The 19,604-nt window shown below is 37.6% G+C and overlaps 3 protein-coding genes and 1 long non-coding RNA gene across 4 annotated transcripts in view; 2 read left to right on the plus strand and 2 right to left on the minus strand.

The window, feature by feature from the left end:
- Positions 1 to 1,647: 1,647 nt before the first annotated feature.
- Positions 1,648 to 2,637, minus strand: LOC138137090 (uncharacterized). The gene has a single exon (XM_069056377.1). It carries the CDS (start codon positions 2,635 to 2,637, stop codon positions 1,648 to 1,650), a length of 990 nt encoding a protein of 329 aa, XP_068912478.1.
- A 2,139-nt stretch (positions 2,638 to 4,776) lies between these two features.
- The window catches only part of LOC138136378 (atlastin-like), a 50,790-nt gene continuing 35,962 nt past the window's right edge, over positions 4,777 to 19,604 (plus strand). The window contains exons 1-2 of the mRNA XM_069055553.1: positions 4,777 to 5,052; positions 6,977 to 7,171. Of these exons, the coding sequence (XP_068911654.1) occupies positions 5,050 to 5,052; positions 6,977 to 7,171 (198 nt within the window). The 5' untranslated portion in view covers positions 4,777 to 5,049. The remainder of the gene's footprint in view (positions 5,053 to 6,976; positions 7,172 to 19,604) is intronic.
- Positions 7,247 to 9,482, plus strand: LOC138136379 (atlastin-like). The gene is made up of 5 exons (XM_069055554.1): positions 7,247 to 7,369; positions 7,426 to 7,581; positions 7,626 to 7,911; positions 7,964 to 8,148; positions 8,720 to 9,482. The coding sequence occupies exons 1-5, from the start codon at positions 7,247 to 7,249 to the stop codon at positions 8,927 to 8,929; spliced, it is 960 nt and encodes a 319-aa protein (XP_068911655.1). The 3' UTR covers positions 8,930 to 9,482.
- Positions 10,388 to 11,032, minus strand: LOC138136381 (uncharacterized). Its single transcript, XR_011161268.1, has 2 exons — positions 10,683 to 11,032; positions 10,388 to 10,621 (listed from the first exon to the last, which is right to left on the minus strand). It is a non-coding gene; the product is annotated as an uncharacterized lncRNA (long non-coding RNA).

Below are 19,604 nucleotides of genomic sequence, written 5' to 3' on the forward strand. Positions count from 1 at the left end.
TAGATTATGAAAATGGAATACTCCCTAGAATACATTTTGTACAAATAATTTCTTATCATAATAAACCTACGTTGTAATAATATTCCGGAGAGTAAATATTTTATTTTAATATTTAGTAAATATTATTATTATTATTATGATCAGCGATCGGGCAGAGGCAGAAGCCTGTTATACCCGCGCTATTGGTATAGGCAGCGCTTAGCGTTATGGTCCATCTGGTGGTCTAGACTTTAAGAGACTGTCATATTTTGCTTTAAAGGAATCAGCGGTTTTACAGTTGACAATCTCTGGTGGAAGAGAATTCCATTGGTCAAAAATTCTATTTGTAAGAAAGTACTGTCTTGCAGTTGTCACAAACCTGTCCTTCAATAGTTTCAAAGAGTGTCCACGTGTGCGACCCCCTTCGTGCAGAGTAAACAAATGCCTAATAGGGGATTGTTCAGAGGACAAGGCCCGAAAAACTACCAGGAGGTCACCTCTCACACGCCTAGCTGACAAACTCGGAATGCCCATCAAAGAAAGCCTGGCTGTATACTGGGGTCTGCTTCTGCCAAACGGCACTCTAGTTGCTCTCCGTTGAACCGACTCAAGCAATTGAATATCCCGCTGTAAAACAGGAGTCCAAACACAGTTCGCATATTCCAAGACAGGCCTGACATATGTCTTGTACAGTTTCACAAATATTGGGGGACTACTTTTGCGGAAGACATTGTTTAGAAGGAACAGCATGGAGTTGGCCTTCTTAGTTATTTTTAGAATATGATTGGACCAAGACAAATCAAAGGAGACTGTAACACCCAGATCACGATAGTTGTCAAAACTGGCCAGTTCCTTGCCGTTGATGCGATATGTATGTTTGGGGTTAGTGTTACCTATGTGCAGTACGCCACATTTATCCGAGTTCAAGGGGAGTAACCAGTCACAGGACCAGTCATGAATGGCCAAGAGATCCTGCTCCAATGCCATACTTTGGTTGCTTATGTTGTATACTTTGATATCATCAGCATACATTGCAAAAGGCGATCTCAATATGCATCCAAGGTCAGCAGTATAGGCTATAAAAAGCAGGGGTCCCAGCACTGAACCCTGCGGCACTCCACTGTGTACCCTGACAGGGCGACTATATGACTCGCCCACCCTTACACAAAAAGTACGTTCGCTTAAGAAAGCGTTGATCCACGCCAAGAGATTTCCTGATATTCCCAGATGCTGTAGTTTGGAGATTAGCCGTCGCTTAGGAACCCGATCAAAAGCCTTGGAGAAATTCAAATACAGTACATCCACCGAGTTGCCATTATCAACCTCCCTAGTCCAATCTGCCAGACAGGCGAGAAGGTTAGACTGGATAGATTTACCTGGTAGAAAGCCATGTTGCTGCAATGGAATTAAATCACTGTCAAGAAGAAATCTAACCACCTGGTCGTAGATTATCGACTCCATCGCCTTGACCACTCGGGAAGTTAGACTTAGGCCCATATTCACCAACGCCAGTTAAAGTTAACTGTAGGTTAAAATATACGAAAACATTGTTATAACAATAGGTAACTAAAGTAACGAATTATTTTAACCTACAGTTAACGTTAACTGGCGTTGGTGAATACGGCCGTAATAGGTCTATAATTTGCAGCGTCGAATTTGTCACCTTTTTTAAATATGGGACGCAACTATTGCCGATGTCCAGTCCGGAGGTAGAACCCCCGACCTAAACGACTGCTTCATCAAAACAGACAAGGGGACACTGAGTTCGGCGGCACAGTTTGAGAGAACCTTGGCTGTGATAAGGTCCGGCCCTGGAGACTTAGACACCTTCAATTTCCTGATTTTCTCGCACACTACTGTCTCAAGAAAATCGATATCCGAGAGAAAAGTGGAATTGGGCGGGCCAGGGACAGCGGGGATCCGGTCCCGTGATTCTTTCGTAAAAACTTTAGAAAAAACATCGGCAAAAATGTCGGCGACAACATCGCTGTTGTCTGTCACGGAGCCAGTAATATCTCTGACCTGTGGAGTTCCCACTGGACCCGACAGTTGAGTGCGAATGTGCTTGTGAAAGTGTTTGGTATCTTTGGAATTAGCAATACTCGCCTCATATCTAGTTCTAGCCTCCTTAATAGTGGTGGAAAGTTTATTAGAGAAAGCTCTATGGGTCTTATAATCAGCTTCAGCCCCAGTCCGCCTGAAGGTACGCCACAACGATCGTTTTTTCCTAATCAACTTTAGAATCTTGGAGTCGATCCAAGGCTTCTTTGATGATCTTTTAAAAGTTACTCTCGTAGTGTGCTGCGCAATCGTGTCTTGCAAAGTGGTTTTGAAAACTTTCCAGTTATGGGTCATAGAAGTATTAGAAAGTAATAAACTCCAGTCAACAACTGATAGATGCTGATTTACCGCAGCCCATTCTACCACTGTTCTCTCAAATGAAACAGTCTTCAATCTGGGACAAGAATAGATCTGAAGCTCGATTCCCAGGGTCACGTGATCTGAGATCCCAATTGGACTCAGGTATTTTAAATTTGTGAGCGAATTATCATCTGAGGAAATGATTAAATCCAGAGTGGATGGTGTCTGATTGAGTCTGAACCTTGTGGGTTCCGATACAAGTTGACATAGGTGGCTGTTAATAATTAGATCAGCCATTAGTTGAGATGAGTTGCTGAATGGCCCGCTGGAGTCCAAAATATTCGTTTATCTTGCACTCAAAAACGTAAAAATATACCTGTCGCCTTCCTTAATCCTTCGACAATAAGCGGGAGTAACTCGTCTACAGATAACAGCCAAGTATAGTTTAGGGGCTGGGGTTGTGGTTTTGGCAATAGACGTGAAGATATTGTAACCTGGTCAGACAACAGATAACAGACCTTCTTTTACAGTCCTAGGATTTATGGCGGTAGTTGCCTATTGTCGGGGTATTTAACTCCCTGACAACAGGGCTGGTAGTAAAACCAAATTAGATGGGAACACTATACCGACCACCTGTGGTGTAAACTGACCGCTGGGAGGAACTCGTCTACGTCCGGGAGACGTTCCTCCCAATTCCACAAGGATTCTTCAGTTTACCTTTTTTGAGAAAATTTTGGCAACGGAAAGTAAATTATTTTCATTATCATTGTTCACGCCTTCAGCAACCAAGACTGTTTTAATATTTTATTTTACTGTTCAGGCTTTTTCTTGTGTGTTAAGTAACTCTAGAGAACGATGTTAATTTGTATATTGTTCGGGCCTTCAACGGCCGGTTAGGTGGTGTCGAATTCTTATTGCTTTTATCCTGTTCTTCAATTAGGGGAAAATAAACGAATGTACAAGTTTTTCGAGTTTTTCTCCCGATTTCCGGGCAAGTCCAAAGCCTTTTTGCACCTCACACGTACCCACGTGTTTCGCGAGTTGCGACACACCCGAATTTTGCCCGTTTTAACCATTTAAATTGCACGTACTCCATACTACTCGTCGATATGCTTGAAAGATTTCTGTTCTAAAAATTTCAAAACAATTTATTTGATCAGTACTTTCGATTAAAAAAGATAACTAAAAACGCAACATTTTAACACTTAAACTAAACACGTTTCTGGCTCATGCTTATACTTACATATATCGTGAAATAGTAATTTTTTATACAAGACGATAAAGTAGATATTTTATCGGTGAGAGGAAAGTTTTAATTCACGAATGATGTAATCGCGAGTGAATTAATTTCCTCGAATCGATAATTAAATTTTATCGTCCAGTGTAAAATGTTATTTTTTTTTCTATTGTAAAAGTTAAGGAAAATAATTAAATCATAGTGAAAATAATGTAAGAAGTCCCACGACAAAAATATGAACTAATGGACATTTATGGTAACGACTTCAAAAATTTAAACTAGGAACATTCAAAACTACTTTATTTGACATCCACTTTTCATTTCTGTTTCAAATCGAAACTTTTCTTAGCTCAAAATTTTTATTTTTAATGAAATTACACATGCATTAGCGCCACTGTCACGTTTGACATGAGACTTCTTACATTATTAAGAGTATAGAAAAAATATTTCACTCATATATTGTTGTCACAGTGCAACAGGTACCGAATTATTAAATGGAAATTCAAAAAATTGCACTGGAAATTCCACATTGCCATGACATTGTAACAGCAGAAACGTCAAGGTCAAGAAAACCAAAGTTTCTTAGACACGGAAAAGAGCAAGATCAGTGTCTGGAGACAATTTATGTCATTTTGCGCCGAAATAAAGTACACATTTAATCGAGACACTCCAGTATCCGAACTTGCCTTTAGTTTGAAAAATTGGGCCTTTAACCCAAAACTGATTTTTTTTTTGCAAATTAAGATATTGTTGCAAAGAGAGTTTTAAATTCCTTTAAAATAAAATATCACCCGATCACAGTTCATAAACACACTGTTTTTATCTTATTGTAGTTTGACTGGCGTATTTTAGACAATCTGCAAGATGTCGTCAGCTCAGACAGTCTCCAAACTGACAAGATGCTCTCCTCACTGTGCCTTTTATTTGTCTTTTTTACCGTTTAGGTGTAAGTAAAAATCTATCCTCTCATCCTAAAACCTTACCATTTTGTAACAATCTTATCACAAAGGTGATAATGAACTTTTTTGAATATTTTATTTTGTACAAAATCTTTCCATACGAACGATGTCAAAGTTATTAAGTGTTTGTTAATATTATCACTTTATGATATCATTCAAAATATTATTTAAAAAAATAGTTTTTTTCTACTCCCTTCCCTAAAGTGGCACTTTTTGTACTGACAAATACTCTATAAAACGTCACTTTAAACACTATTGTTCATTAGTCACGACTTGCTGTCCATTCGAGCATTTTCGGCATACTAAACATTTTCGAAGTTTCTTTAAACACAGCTTGACTTTTTTGGACACATATCAAGTTGGTAATTTTGCGTTTCGTAGAAAAAGTATAGTATGCAGCAATAATACTTCGATATCACTTTATAATTACTTGTGGCAGTGACAAATAAGATTTTTCAAAGTGTCCAAATAAAAAATTCATCGAAGTTTGATGCTGGAATATTTTGAACAAAAATGGTAAGAAATTATAGACATTTAATGCTTTTTCTCGATCAGCGAGTCGGTTTCTGGTCCTTACCGTTTTACCGTTCCTAATACTTAGGGCCAGTTTACAGAAGCGAAATTAAGTTAATCGTAATCAAATGTGAGATTAACTGAACACATGATCAGATTGAACCAATCGAAGTTTCGGATTCATGAGTTAATCGCGCATTAACATTTAATTCGAATTAAATATTTAATTTTCTTTCTCTAAACTGGCCCTTTAATGAACCAACCTTGTCATTCAAATTTGTGGGAAATCAAGTTCAGAGAAGAGATTTACTTTAACATTTGCACTCAGTACTGATGTCAGTACGATAGAAAATACCTATTATAGTTTCAGATGCAACAAAAAATAAAATGTAAAAAAGAACTTTAAAACCAAATAAAATTCCAAGCAGTCATTTATTTTCGAGTGAAGATGTCCTCGATTTTTTTTTTTTTTTTTTTAATGGAAACACCCTATTTTTTTTTCTATTGTCTAAACTACAGTATACAAATTTTGTTATCTTACATAAGGGAATTTTTGAGAAAAGAAAATAAATTTTATAACGAACAAAAACAAGTCAAAAACTGTGTTACTAAGTACTTAAAATTAAGGAATTGCCATCCCCCAACTTGTTGACAATAAACAAGTCTATGAAGAAATTCCTTCTGTTTTAGTTTTATCTTGTTTAATTCTCGCACCCAATCAGAATTAAAATCTCTACCTATACGTTGTGTTTCTGTTAAATGAGCCATTTTCGAAAAAGTTTTGTAAAACAAATAACACAAACGATTGAAATTGGCAGTACTATTTGACCGTTTGATATTTCTACTTGTTTTTTTGACTTGTTTTTGTTCGTTATAAAATTTATTTTTTTCAAATTTATTTTTTTTTTCTTAAAAATTTCCTTATGTAAGATAACAACAACCAACAACAGATACTGTCACTCGAAAACAAATGACTGCTTGGAATTTTGTTTGGTATTAAAATATGTATTTTTATAAACTAAAATTGACCAGTCCAAAGATTTAAAAAAAAAATTGTTTACATTTTAATGAATGTATCTAATTTTGCCTTATAAAGTCATGTTTAAATAATTATTATCTATTCATTTGGATTATGACCACTCCCTAGTAACTTTTCAGTTGCTAGGTTATTGATAGGGAATTTTAGATAACACTAAATCCAGTCGCAGTTGGAAACTCTCGGAGGCGCCATTTTGACAGAAACGTCACGCTCACAGAAGACAGAACGGAGAACGTCTTGCGCAAACGTTTTTCGACGTACACTGTGCGCACATCTATAAAATTGAGTTTTGGTACAAAATTTTAGAATTCAAAAAGAAAATGCCACGTCGTCTTCTCAAAACATAATGACATTGTCATAGTATTGCCCCAATTTTACCACTACTCATTAATTAAATTAACCTGTTTTTTCGGTTATTTTTTATACCAGAAACCAAACATCCTGGCAACAAAAATTACAAATTTTTAATGAGAATTGAGAATATCGGAAATGGAACAGCTCACAATTTGTTTCTTTAACCACCCTCGCACTGCCCCTCCACTTTCACATTCTGCATTCTGATTGGCTATTTGTTACGGCTTCAAGGCCATTTCCGTAACCATGCCGTATAATGCCGTCACTTTGCCGAGAACCTAAATCTTAACCTCAATTTAAATCACAAATATCTTTCACCAACCTGGAGAAAACCAATATGGTTTTTGATCTACGGCGAAGCTCGTGGACATGGAGAGCTAGCCAATCTACGGTGAAAGGTTTCCTCAAAGGATGCTTCCCAATGCACAAATCTTTGTAAACGTTGTGCAGCATCTTCGCGATTTGTTTTATCGAAGATTTCCCTCAAGTTGACATCATTCTTATTAGATAATATATTTAACTGATTTTTTGCAGCAAGAACAACCACACACTATCGAAGTGTTTAACCTGGATGAAAACGGTAAAATTAAATTAAATCCTGACTTTGTGAAAATTTTCCAGCAACACAAATTCAAGAACAAAAAAGTTTGTGTTATTTCAATTGCTGGAGCGTTCAGGCAAGGCAAATCCTTCCTGTTAAACTTTTTCTTGCGTTACCTCCACAAGAAAGTATTGCTTCGGTGTTTTTAATAAATGTAGGACGTTTATAAATTGTAATTTTAGTATAAATTGAAAAAGAATTCGATGAATCAAAATGATGCTGATCCGCTATCTGGATTTTCCTGGAAGGCCGGTTCAACACTCGATACTGTTGGTATCTTAATATGGTCAGAACTTTTTTTGGCTGAATTACCTTCAGGTGAAGAAGTAAGGCACTTGCTACACAATGATTAGCTGAACATATTTTAATCTATACTTTTCAGGTTGCCATAATTTTAATGGACACTCAAGGATCTTTTGACAATGAAACAACGATCACCAATTGTGCAACAATTTTTGCTTTGAGTGCTTTACTGAGTTCCGTTCAAATCTACAATCTCAAGGAAAACATTAAACAGTGCGATTTATCACACTTGGAGGTAATTCCATTTCAAAGTGCTACTACATAACAATTCGTCTTCAGTGTTTTTTAGGATATGGAGAAATGAGTCAGGGCAATATGTCACATTCCTTTCAAAAATTATTATTTCTTATACGAGACTGGCAAATTCCGTATCAAAAGGAATACGGGTACGAAGGTGGAGAAAAATTATTACAAGAAGTGTTAAACACAGAAAACAGTCAGTCTCAAGATGTAATTTCACTGAAGAAAAATATAAAAAAAAGTTTCAAAAAAATTGAGTGTTGTTTGTTGCCTCATCCAGGAATGACAGTAGCAACGAGTGAAACATTCAAAGGGGATATTGAAGGTAATACAGTGATGATGCGACGATTTGAGTACCCAAATTTGGTGATGTTTAGAAATTGACAGCGAATTTAGAAAGCAGGTGAAGATTTTAGTAGAAACTCTCTTGAAACCTGAAAATCTGGAGCCGAAAATGAGTGGCGGAAAGCTGGTAACACTAGAAGAATTCATTCATTTGATACGCAATTACGAAGAATGCTTCAGGGACGACGAACTACCGTCGCTTAAGTCTCTTTTTTTGGTAATTTTAATTTTGACAAAACTTTACTCTCGCACTGTTGAAATCGTAGAGGGATATGGAGGGAGCACTGCCTATGCTGGCAATGTCGGCGGCACGTCGCGAGACCTGTGCGGAGACCTTTTATGACGCCTTTTAAAATGACCGCCAGTACTTCGTGAAATTTCGTGACGAGGGTCGTTGGGCATCAGATGCTTCATAGGCGTCGGTGTTCCGTCATTTTACTGGGATTTGCTTTTTTACACGTGAACCAGTTGGTGAATTGTCTTTGTATTTTTTCAGTTGTATAACTCTGATCTGTTTGTATTTTGAACTAAATATTTACGGTCGTCTTCCTACAATTCCTACAAAAGTTGTCCCCAGAAAAAAGTTAAAGGGATGCCACTGGAAAGATGAAATATCTGCGTTAACTTCGGTTTCGCTCGGCTCATCTGGAGACCTTTTATTAGGTCTACAGAAAAGCGCGGTCGTATCCACTTTTTTGAAGAGTGCTCCCTCCATATCCCTCTACGGTTGAAATAGTAGTCGTGACAAAATTTAATCATTGAAGATTGTATCTGCATTCTTCTGTTAGGCTACAGCTGAGATACATCATGCATCCGCCATTAAGGAAGCAGAACAAAGGTACGAAGCTTTGATAATAAAAAGTCAATCGCAAAAGGAAGCAGATCAAATCAAATCTAAAGTGCTCGACGAATTCCGCAAGAAGAAGAAGATGGGGACGCCAGCTCTAAAGAAAAAATATGAAGATTTACTAATTCAGGTAAAACACCTGCTCGTCTAGATGCCTTCTCATGCAACGCTTTCAGGGAATGGAAGACATATTGTACAAACACAGAAAATCACTCTTGTGGAAGTGGACTCTGAATTCTGCGACGGATTTTCGTGTCGTCAGTGCTCTTGGTGTGACAGTTGTTTCTGGTGCGGCAGGGATCGCCCTAGGGCCTGTGCCTGCGTTGGGGCTAGCTACAAAGGTCGTTTGCGGTGTAAGTGTCACGTTCGCAACAATTATAATTTTAGGAGGTGCGATAAAAACTACGGTTGATCTGTTAATCTGGAAAACACGACCATTACGGAAAACAAAAATAACAGTGGAAACTGAAAACGAAGAAGCTGGCACCGCTACTGAGAATTTATAAGGCAACCCACCTGGGTTTTCAGCTGAAAATCGTCAAAAAATTTAAGTCACAAACTAAAACAAGAAACCGAAGAAACAGTCAGTTTTTTATTCTTTTACCTACTAGATATGTAATAAGTGAAATGTATAATTATCATTATACATTAAAGAATAAAACATTTCGCAAATATAACTTTAATAAAAGAATTTCTCAACTAAAGTTAGCATTCTTATATTATAGTTTGTAACACTCCTGTGCGCGTCGGTACCGTCGTGGGTCGATACCTGTAGCACCTTCCGGGTTCGGGCCTTACGTAGGAGTTACTTGGAACAACCTTTGTCCTGGGGCCCCACGCTGGAGCGCCTCGTGTAACAATCCTTTTCTGGTATCCGGCCCAAGTTGGAGGGTACTTGGAGAAGATGCGCTGAGGAGGTTCGGGAAAGGTTCGATTCCGATGCAACACGGTGGAGAAAACACAGGCTTTATTCAGTTAAATAAGTAAATAACAACAAGGATGAGTAGAGGTAAGGACTTTCGTTCGACTCGTCCACCTGGGGAGCATTTCGGGAGCGGAGCTGCTCAAGGTCCCCGAGGGCGCTGTCTAGGTGGAGCCAAGAGTGATCGTCCGTCCAGCTTGTCCGCCGGGGAGCTTCTCGAGCAGAGCTATTCCAATGTCCGGGTGGATGTCCCCTAGGGCGCTTTCCGATCGGAGCAGAAGAATAGTCTTGGGTCTTCTGCGTGATGCGCTGCAATTTATAGGGCCGGACGATGGGAGAGGTGGGTAGAAGGGAAGTTGCGGAAACGGTCAGATGTTGGGGCATGACCAACTTCATTCATATCCGCTTCGCTTCTATATGGCCGTCTCAATTTAACAAAAACTTGTTCCTGCAAAGTAGTCCATGAAACGTGCATCATGTGTCGCCATCTTTCGTCAAGTTCACAACTTATTCATTCTAAAGTTTAAATAAATTCGGGACTGCTAAGTTGTTTTTTTAACAAAATGGGCAGAAAGTGTTTAATTTGTGGAAATTTGAAGCCTTTTTTCCAATTTCCAAGCTATCCCGATCAGAGAAACAAATGGTTCAAGTCTCTTAAAAGATCTTGGTATTTTTTGAATAATAAAATTTCTTATAGAAGGTAGTTTATTAAATGGTATTATAGATCTCAACAAAATTACAGATCATCTTCAAAAAAAGTGACACTCATGAAAGATGCTGTCCCATTGGTATTTGTAGGAATTCAGATCCAAAATATACAACATGCAAAATGTTTTCTTTAGTTATTTTAGAACCCTGTTGTTGTTTGTACGAATTCATATCCTGACCCAGTCCCCAGGTGAAAATGAACCTGCTTCTTCCCTGCAAAACAATACATATACAATACATATTTGTCAAAGTGATCTTTTATCCACCATCATACCAGGGTCTTTGTTAAGATTAATAGCCTTTCAAAATCGGAGTCAATTACTGTATCCCAGTGATTCATTTGTAGGCATTATTGAGTATTGCGAATATAGTACAAAAACTGTTAGGTACCATTTCTACAATATGAGAAACCATGTATTCATTTGCATGACTTGCTGTATGATCACCTCCTTCAAAATTCAGCGTTTTCCTGTGCAGACCACAAAGCTGCAGTATGCAATGTTATTATTAAAACGGCTGCGAAACCAGTCCTTAGTAATATTTGTGTAGAATAAACGGATTCTTTGAAGACTAAGCTTGAACAGTAAACCACTGAGCTGAAAAGTTTTGAAATTATAAATAGTGCTCTTACCTTTAAAAATGTATTTTGTTAGTGTTGTCATCTAGTTAAATTAAACCCAACATTTTCGTCTTCGTGTTTTTTTTAATGGGCTGTTAACAGTAATAACATAAAAATTGACCTTGACGTTAATGTCAAATTCATTTGTAGTTTGGTTGTTTGTTGAGGAGATGTCGCTAGTAGATGTCCATCAAATGGGAACATTTGATTGCATGTAAAATTCAAAATTGAAACGGCCATATAGAAGCGAAGCGAATATGAATGAAGTTGGTCATGGTTGGGGAGGCGACGAGGGCGCTACTCTGGTGGCCGCTCGGCGCACTACAACTTTGGGGTCGCTACAAGTTTCAATTTCTGATTCTTCTATTTCAGGAAATTGTACAAAGGTTCGAAATGTTCCAAAATATTGCCCGCTACAGGCCCACTCCTTCATCCGAGTATATCCTCACCTTCGCTGCTTCACCCCCACATAAACCAACCCCACTACCATTTTCAACACTGTTAAAAAAAACAGTTTTTTTTTTGGAGTTGGAAATCCCCTCACTTCCGCCGCTTTACCACCACTTCTTCGTCTGAGGTGACTATAAACGAATGTGATTTTTTTTTCATCGGTTGGTACTACTATTGTTGGTTATTCTGCTGTACCTATAATGTTATAGTTGGCATAAACACAGGCGTAGGCGCGTATTTGACACAATTTATTAGTATGTACATAAATTGTCAAAATGATGTACTATTGTGGCCAAAAAATTTGGTCCACCCTTTTCCTGTCATTTCACAAAAATTGGGTGTAAAGTTCTTTACACATCTCTCTTTGAAATGAATTATAATATATGTAAAAAACAAGTGAACGAAACTGTTTGGAAAAAAATAATTAATTTAATTTTAATTAAAAAATACTTGCGGCCATATTTTGATAGGCAATCCGCAGAAACATATTTCTCTATTCATAATTATCTATAAAAATTTTATTTTGATTAAAAAACAGATGAACGTAGAAATCTTGCAGTGGGATCTCGTACTAATAGAAACGCTAGAAAGTCACCAATCACATAACAGATAAACCGTTCACGATTGTTTTAAACACGCAGCAGGCCAAGATATTTTTTTGTTAGATTGGCGTCAGGTCCTGTCATATGACGTTTCGTTTTTAAATATTGGCATTGTTGTCAATTTCGTTATTAATTTAGTTAATAATAATTTACCCAGAACTGCCCTACAAATATGTACGAGTATGTTTCATTTCAATTAAAATTTTACGATTATTGTTCCTAATGCATCAATTGTTTAAAAAATGTAACAACTTCGGAGCAGTGTTCGGTTGAATTATAACCTAAAATACATTTGTTATGACAAATCACAATACTGCCAACTAGAATGTCAGATTTTCATAGGTAGTCCGAATTTGAAACAATCGTGAATGGTATAGTTTGTCCAGCGAGAGATTGGTTGACATAAAAGCCACTAAATTTTACGTAGACAAAGCAGTAGCTAGCGCACGTAAAATTTGAAATGTATCCTTCAAGCAGTAACATTTTTGCATAAATTATGCTCTAATTAATGTATTCTAGTGCATTTTATAGCGGTGGGTTAATTTAATACAATTTAAAATCTCCCAATCTCTCGCTGGACAAAGTCTAACAGCTTTCCTATGTGGCTATTTAATTTTGAAATTGAAAGAAGGTGTAAATTGTGATATATGTTTGTCGACTTTATGTGATGCGTCACCTAACAAGAAAAGTCCCTTGTTAGAATTAATTTACAATCAAGATAGAGGAAATTTAAATTATCCAAACGAACGATTTATAAAATTAGTAGAATTTTTGGTCCAAATTATACAGGAAATCTTGCCATATCTTCCACATAAAAAAGTCAATTATATTTTGAACAAAATTTTAATTTCATACCTTTATATCAACCCCATTTTTCGATGTAAAATTCATAATTATACTGTTTGCAGTATTATAATAGTTAAATTAGTATCTGCGGTACTAAGTAATTATTGTAATTCGAAGACACAATTTTTTAAAAAGACAAACATTCTTACAAAATGTAAGAGAATTTTTAAAACGCAACAGAAAAACTACCTCTTCCACCCCAAACATGTGGCTCATAAATTATGTTCTGGAAGGTCCTTGACTCGGGGGTGATTTTGAAGAGTTCCACAGGCGAGACAGGGCCAGTGTGGGCTTGGCAGCTGAAACCGACGGGCTGTCCAAGGTACGAGTACGAGAGTGACGGCAGGTGAATAATTGTGGCCCGGAAGTGGTGTAGTGAATTAGGCTAGTGATAGCCGGTAATAGAGATACAGTTACCAGGTGTGTCGGTAACTGGGTGATAGCAGGTTGGGCAACCTGGGCTATGGATCAGTACCTCAATGCGTAAAACCTCGGGCAGATACCATGGTATAATTCCTGAGCACCGGATGTCCGGGTGAGGCATCTTTGGCTCATGACACGGCACGGCCGTTGACTGGGCGCGTCTGTAGAGACGGCCGGTGGTGACAACCAAATGTAACAGAGCATACGTTGCGGATTGTAAGGTTATGAGGTCAGCCCGGTCCCCAGGTACTGAGGGGACAGTGTAACGTATGGAAGGGAGCTATCGCGCTCTCACGCTGGCATTGGCGGCCTTCTTCTGTGGAGGCTGCGGGCGGGCTGTGCACCCCAAACTGCACACGGGGCTATTACAGGTGCTACTAGAACATCCAACGCAATCCCGGAACGTAGCGCTCTGAAGACGACGCCCGTGGTTCGAGCCCCTCATCATGATGGAAGCTAGGGGGAGGAATCCCCCGGGTGAGTCACTGTATGACCTTGATTCGCGACAGATGTGTGAGGTGTTTATCATTTACATGTTTGTACCGTCCCATTGAGCAAACCCGAGTCCGGACCTGTGCTTTACCATTTGAATGACTGAATGAGGTGGAGGTGAGTCCGATTGTAGATTATCGTATGACTGTAGCTGAGATTGTCTAATTTAATGTATATTGATGAGTCTGATCGATTAATTATCAAATATTGAGGGATAACGCCCTTGGGCAAAAATCAAGTCTTACAAAAAAAAAGAAAACTTATGAAATTAAATTAATTAAGAAAATAATTTAGAATTACATAATCATGATTCTCGTCTATCCCACCTCCACCCGGCGGCACGGCAATTTTGCCGGAGTACATACACTATTACGGATAATACTATCAAGTAATAGTGCAGTGCTTATCAACATAATTACCGGCGTCTCGCCTCCGCATTTTGACTTTGTTGTGTATTATGTTCTGTGTCAATGTTAAGGAATTTCCTCACGATATGACATGAGTATAATAATATACCTTTTTGAATTTCAACCACTAATGTTTTCTCTAAGATTATTGTTACATTATTATTGTTCAATAAATAATTTTTGATAACTGGCTTAGGTATCTATTGTAATTAAAAAAAAAATTATGATGATTTTATCGTTCTCATATCAGAATCCCAAAATTTATAGATTCTTACCAATCTAACCTTACGCTGCCAATTGTTTGAGGTTATATTATTGAAGATAGGCAACCCTCCAGACCCCTTATAGTGCTGCCCTCTTAAAAACACGAAAAAGGCCTGAAACTAGCTAATGCGGCTGGCCTTATAAGAGACTTTGTCTCTTTCGATCAAGGAGGCCATGGTTTTTAGTATCTGCAAGTGTCAGAAAAAAGTGGGGTTATGAAAGAAAACTGTTGGCCAGTCGTTTTGGTCGTAATTCATCGTGTTTTTTATTCTCATTTTATTATTTCACTCAAAAAGTATGATAGGGTAGCTAAAACCTTTTTGTGCATAATAATTATTTTGTGTTTCGTAAATAAATAAGTTCAATGTCAAATTTTGGCGGGAGGTTGAGCCAACCCAAAAAAAAATAAACTTTTTCTGGGGATTTCTTTTTTCTGCCACTATAATTCAACAGGCGGTGTATTTTTAATTTTGAAACAGATTATACAGGGTTATTCTAAATATCTAAATGATTGTAGTCGAAGTAGGCGTAACAACTGAATGCAAAATGTATGGTTGCCGCTCCATAAAAAAACATCAAAATAATGTGAATTAGTGAGTACAGTCGCGAGCAATAAATTTTGATCGTCAAGGTTATTCTTTGACGCAATCGAAAATGTTCAATTGTAAAACAGTCGTAAATATCATAACCTATCATCACGTTGTATGACACTAATTGTCATTTTTTTCTAATTTTTTTGACACTTTGTTGTACATCCCGTTCACACACGGGAGTTAAATTGGATGCATTAATTTAACAAAAATACTACAACACAATCAAATTGCTTCACTAAAAAATTATTTTCTCAATAGAGCACGTGATAACACTTTTTTTAATGCTTTGGTTTCAGCGGATAAAGGTTACACACCTTTAAATTTAAGTGATAATATAATTTCAGATATTGTTGAGCCAAATATACCTGACACTATAGCAAATATAAAACAGAAGTCTTTACATGGGAGATATTTTAAAGAACTGGAACAACCAGAAATTAATATTCAGGCTTCTCATGCATGGCTTAAGAAATCAAATATTCACCCTGAGACAGGGTTTTATATTTGCAATACAAGATCGTGTTATCAATACAAGAAATTATAAAAAACACATATGCGGTTTAAATGATCATCGATAAATGTAGGATTTGCGGAACTGAAGGGGAAACCATTCAACACATCATTTCTTCTTGCACCGTTTTGGCTCAAAGCGAATATAAGAAACGTCATGATATATTCGCTAAAATTATACACATGAATTTAGTTGTTAAATTCAATTTATTAAAGGATACACAACCACATTACATTTATAAACCAGAAAGTTGTTTAGAAAATGACAATTACAAATTATATTTTGATCGCACAGTTTTAACTGACATTCACATTCAACATAACAGACCAGACATTATTATTTTAAATAAATAATAAAAGCAAGCATATCTTTTAGATATAGCTGTTCCAAATTCCCATAATATAAGACAGACTTATAACACAAAAATTAATAAATATTTAGAGCTCTCCGTTGCTATGAGAAATCTTTGGAGTTTAGAAAAAATTTCTATTTTACCACTTATAATTTCAGCAACGGGAATAGTACCGCAATCTCTTTTTAAAAATTTAAAAATTCTGGATTTAGGGAACACATTGGTAGTTGAAATTCAAAAAGGTATATTATTATACTCATGTCACATCGTGAGGGAGTTCCTTAACATTGACACAGAACATAATAAAACACAACAAAGTCAAAATGTGGAGGTGAGACGCCGGTAATTATGTTGATAAGCACTGCACTATTACTTGATAGTAATATCCGTAATAGTGTATGTACTCCGGCAAAATTGCCGTGCCGCCGGGTGGCGGAGGGATAGTAATAAAAACCTCATCACCGCACTATTCACCTAAAAAATGACAGTGACAGCGACAAAACTGACAGGTCACACGAAAGCGACAAAAATGTAATAACATGGGCATGGCCTACTTCGACTACAATCATTTAGAATAACCCTATATGTACTATTAAAATCTGGCCCACCCCACCGAAAAATCATTGCTACGCCCTTGCCGGAAACGTCAAAGACGGATAAATTACGGTATTAGCGTCGCAAGCGACCAGCAGGACTCTATCCAGACTCTATCAAGACTCTATCGAGACTCTGTCAGGACTCTGTCGAGACTCTCTCGATTCTCTCGAGACTCTTTCTCCGTCTCAGGACTTCCTCAACGCTCACGACTCCCTCGAGTCTCTCAACTCCCTCACACTCAGTTCTCCAGCCACACCACCTCGTGGAGACACCACCCGGTGAAGCCCCAGCCAGGGAGGAAGCGAGCCCCGACTCCGGAGGAGCTCCGTGGGCGGCTACCACACATTCCGGCGAATCAGTACTGTCCACCCTCGAGCCACTTTCGGCCCCACTGAACCACGCGAAGTCAAACCAAGCCCGAACGAGGAGTGACCAGTGCTTGCAAAATCGCACCCTGCGAGGTGCAGAAAACGGGCAAGCCGCCCTGTAAATTCAGGACCCGAATAAACGTTGTGCTGTCTTTCAACTCTGGTGTCTCTTTCTCCCTTCCGCACTCCAAATACCTGAAATCTGTTTTGTGGCCTTTTGGGTCGTAATAGTAGAGAGTTTTTGCGTTACGTTCCGTTAAAATAACCGGTACGCTATTCGCGAGCAATTACCGTAATCGCTTATTGTACTGTAATAACAAGGCGATCTTCATTTACCAGGCCATGACACTGACCAAAGACAGTGTGCTATGGAATGGCCTACCACAGTCTGGCAACATTGCTTCACCAACAATTAGTGAAAAAATTCGAAATCCACTAAAGCTGTCATTGTATTTGCATTTGTCAAATATGAGTGATCTAATTTTACGACAGTTCAAAAATGCGTTATTGCATTCTAATATACAAATACTCGTAGTTTAAAACCACCTTGGGGACAGAAAAATAACGGTGCTCATTACTGTTACTGATAAGATAATATTTCAGATGCTCTGCGGTGTTCCGGGCTATTGAAGCTGCTTGGTTATAAACTAACGCGAGGTGGCAAGGTGGGCATTTCCAATTTAAATATAACAATTTTGTTCTCCCCATTGTCTAAATCCCACCCCATTTCTTGTAACTTGCTTCCCAGTTTCATTTCAATATTCGTTTTTAAAGCCAAAAGATTTTCCCCAGTGATTGTGTCGTCATTACTAATTTTGATTATTTCTTCCCAAAATGTAATTTCTTCGTAATTAGAAGTTATTGGGCACCTGGTTTGGCACAAGTCGCTTCATTTTGTCCCCGTTGATATCTGTTCCCCTAAAATGTTTAGCACAAGCATGACTACATTTGCGAATTCTTCACTCTTCGATTTTTAAAATCTCTTTCCAAATTGGCTTCATTTCCTCATTTGATCGAAACTTAAATACAGGTACCTACGTAATTTGAAGAAGAAGACGCATAATTTGAGTTGCAATTTGGTACGCAACACTTAAATGACATTTTTAATTAAATTTGATGAATTTGACCAAGGACTTGTCAAAATTTATTTTAAATGTCGCATTAGTTTCAAAATTTTAGGAACATCGTAGGTCATGGAATGGCCTACCAGGGAATGTGGCAACACAGCCAGTGTCCTGGCCTGTAACTTGAGACCGCCTTGGTAATAATGAATCGGTTACGCTATTGCCTAGCAACACCGGCGTTAGCGTACACGGTTATCTGAAAAACGTAACGCGAAAACTCTTTAATACAATGAGGGACATGGAATCCTGGGCATTCTGCTATTGTCATTTCAAAAAGTGTCAATGTAAATGCACCTTTACTGTCATTATGATTGATATTTTCAAAAAAACTGTCAAATTTACTTAAGCTTGGTTATGAGTAGCTAAGGTATGATTTAGAAAGTTTGACAACTGAATGACACATCTGCCCAGTTTTCCGTGTCCTCAATAGTACCTACTGTGAATAAGGTACGCTAAAAGTGCTTTGTACGTTTTTTAAACACAATTCAGTGTCAGTGTCACATTTCTTGCCTGGTAATCGTTTTCGTTGTATTATAGCTTTCATTTTAATTTCGTTTGCTGTAACATTAGCGTCGACCACGGGCCGGATGATGTGAATTTTGAATTTTTAAATTCGTAATTTCAGTCAGTGCAAATGGTCTTCAAATGTCTTGGTTGTGTACGGCTTAAAAAAATATTTCCCCGTATTTTAATTACGATTACACCCTATATAAAAGTACATACCTACCTATAATCAACAATTTTTTTTTATAATATCTAGTTGTTAAAGGTGGCTTTCCGGACTGTTTGTCACCGGTCGCATACTAGTTGCGTCCCGCGGTCAGATTTTAATCCGGGTCGCTTAACGGCTTGTATACTAGTTGCGTCCCGGAGACCTTCCTGGAAGGCTGGTTACTAATTACAACCAACAACATGCAATTAATAAAATACACCTAATAAAACGTCTGTTGTGTTGATAAAAGTTTATTGATACACATACCATCGCGGTCAAAAATAACTGGGATAGTGTGTTACTGTGGACACTTCCAAAGCTCATTCAAACTCATTCAGTTTGGAAGTGTCTACATTAACATACTGTCCCAGTTATTTTTGACCGCGATAGTAATTACAAATTTCAAATTTACATGTGGCCAACAGTTACGAGTATATTCAACCCTTTTCACAAATTGGAATGGGCTAATTTCCTTTGTCTTTAATTTACTTATTTGATTTTCTATAAATTTCTTTTTATCAATAAACGCTTATCGTAAACCTTTTTTGGAAATGATGCACTTCTTAATTTGTATGTAACTACCTATCTAGCTGAAAATTCTTCAATACTTCTTTCTATAAATTGAAATATATTTGGATGCCCACAAGAAAAAGATGCATTGAATTTTGAGTGAAAACTTTCACATGTGTTTGGAACTTGAACTGTTTTCAGCCCACACATCAGCTGGAGAGGGGGAATCTTCAGCTATGTACCATTCAACGAGATAGTCAAATGATTTGAACCTTCTAAATGTAAATCTAATCAAAATTATCTTGAGATGGCAAAAATAATGTAAC

This window comes from Tenebrio molitor, chromosome 8 (assembly GCF_963966145.1).
Source record: "Tenebrio molitor chromosome 8, icTenMoli1.1, whole genome shotgun sequence".
Lineage (NCBI taxonomy): Eukaryota > Metazoa > Arthropoda > Insecta > Coleoptera > Tenebrionidae > Tenebrio > Tenebrio molitor.

Coding starts and splice junctions, on each gene's coding strand:
- LOC138137090 (XM_069056377.1), bottom strand. CDS start 2,637: ATGGCTGATCTAATTATTAACAGCCACCTATGTCAACTTGTATCGGAA.
- LOC138136379 (XM_069055554.1), top strand. CDS start 7,247: ATGAATCAAAATGATGCTGATCCGCTATCTGGATTTTCCTGGAAGGCC. Junction 7,582..7,625: donor GCGATTTATCACACTTGGAG/GTAATTCCATTT, acceptor ATTCGTCTTCAG/TGTTTTTTAGGATATGGAGA. Junction 7,912..7,963: donor ATTCAAAGGGGATATTGAAG/GTAATACAGTGA, acceptor GGTGATGTTTAG/AAATTGACAGCGAATTTAGA.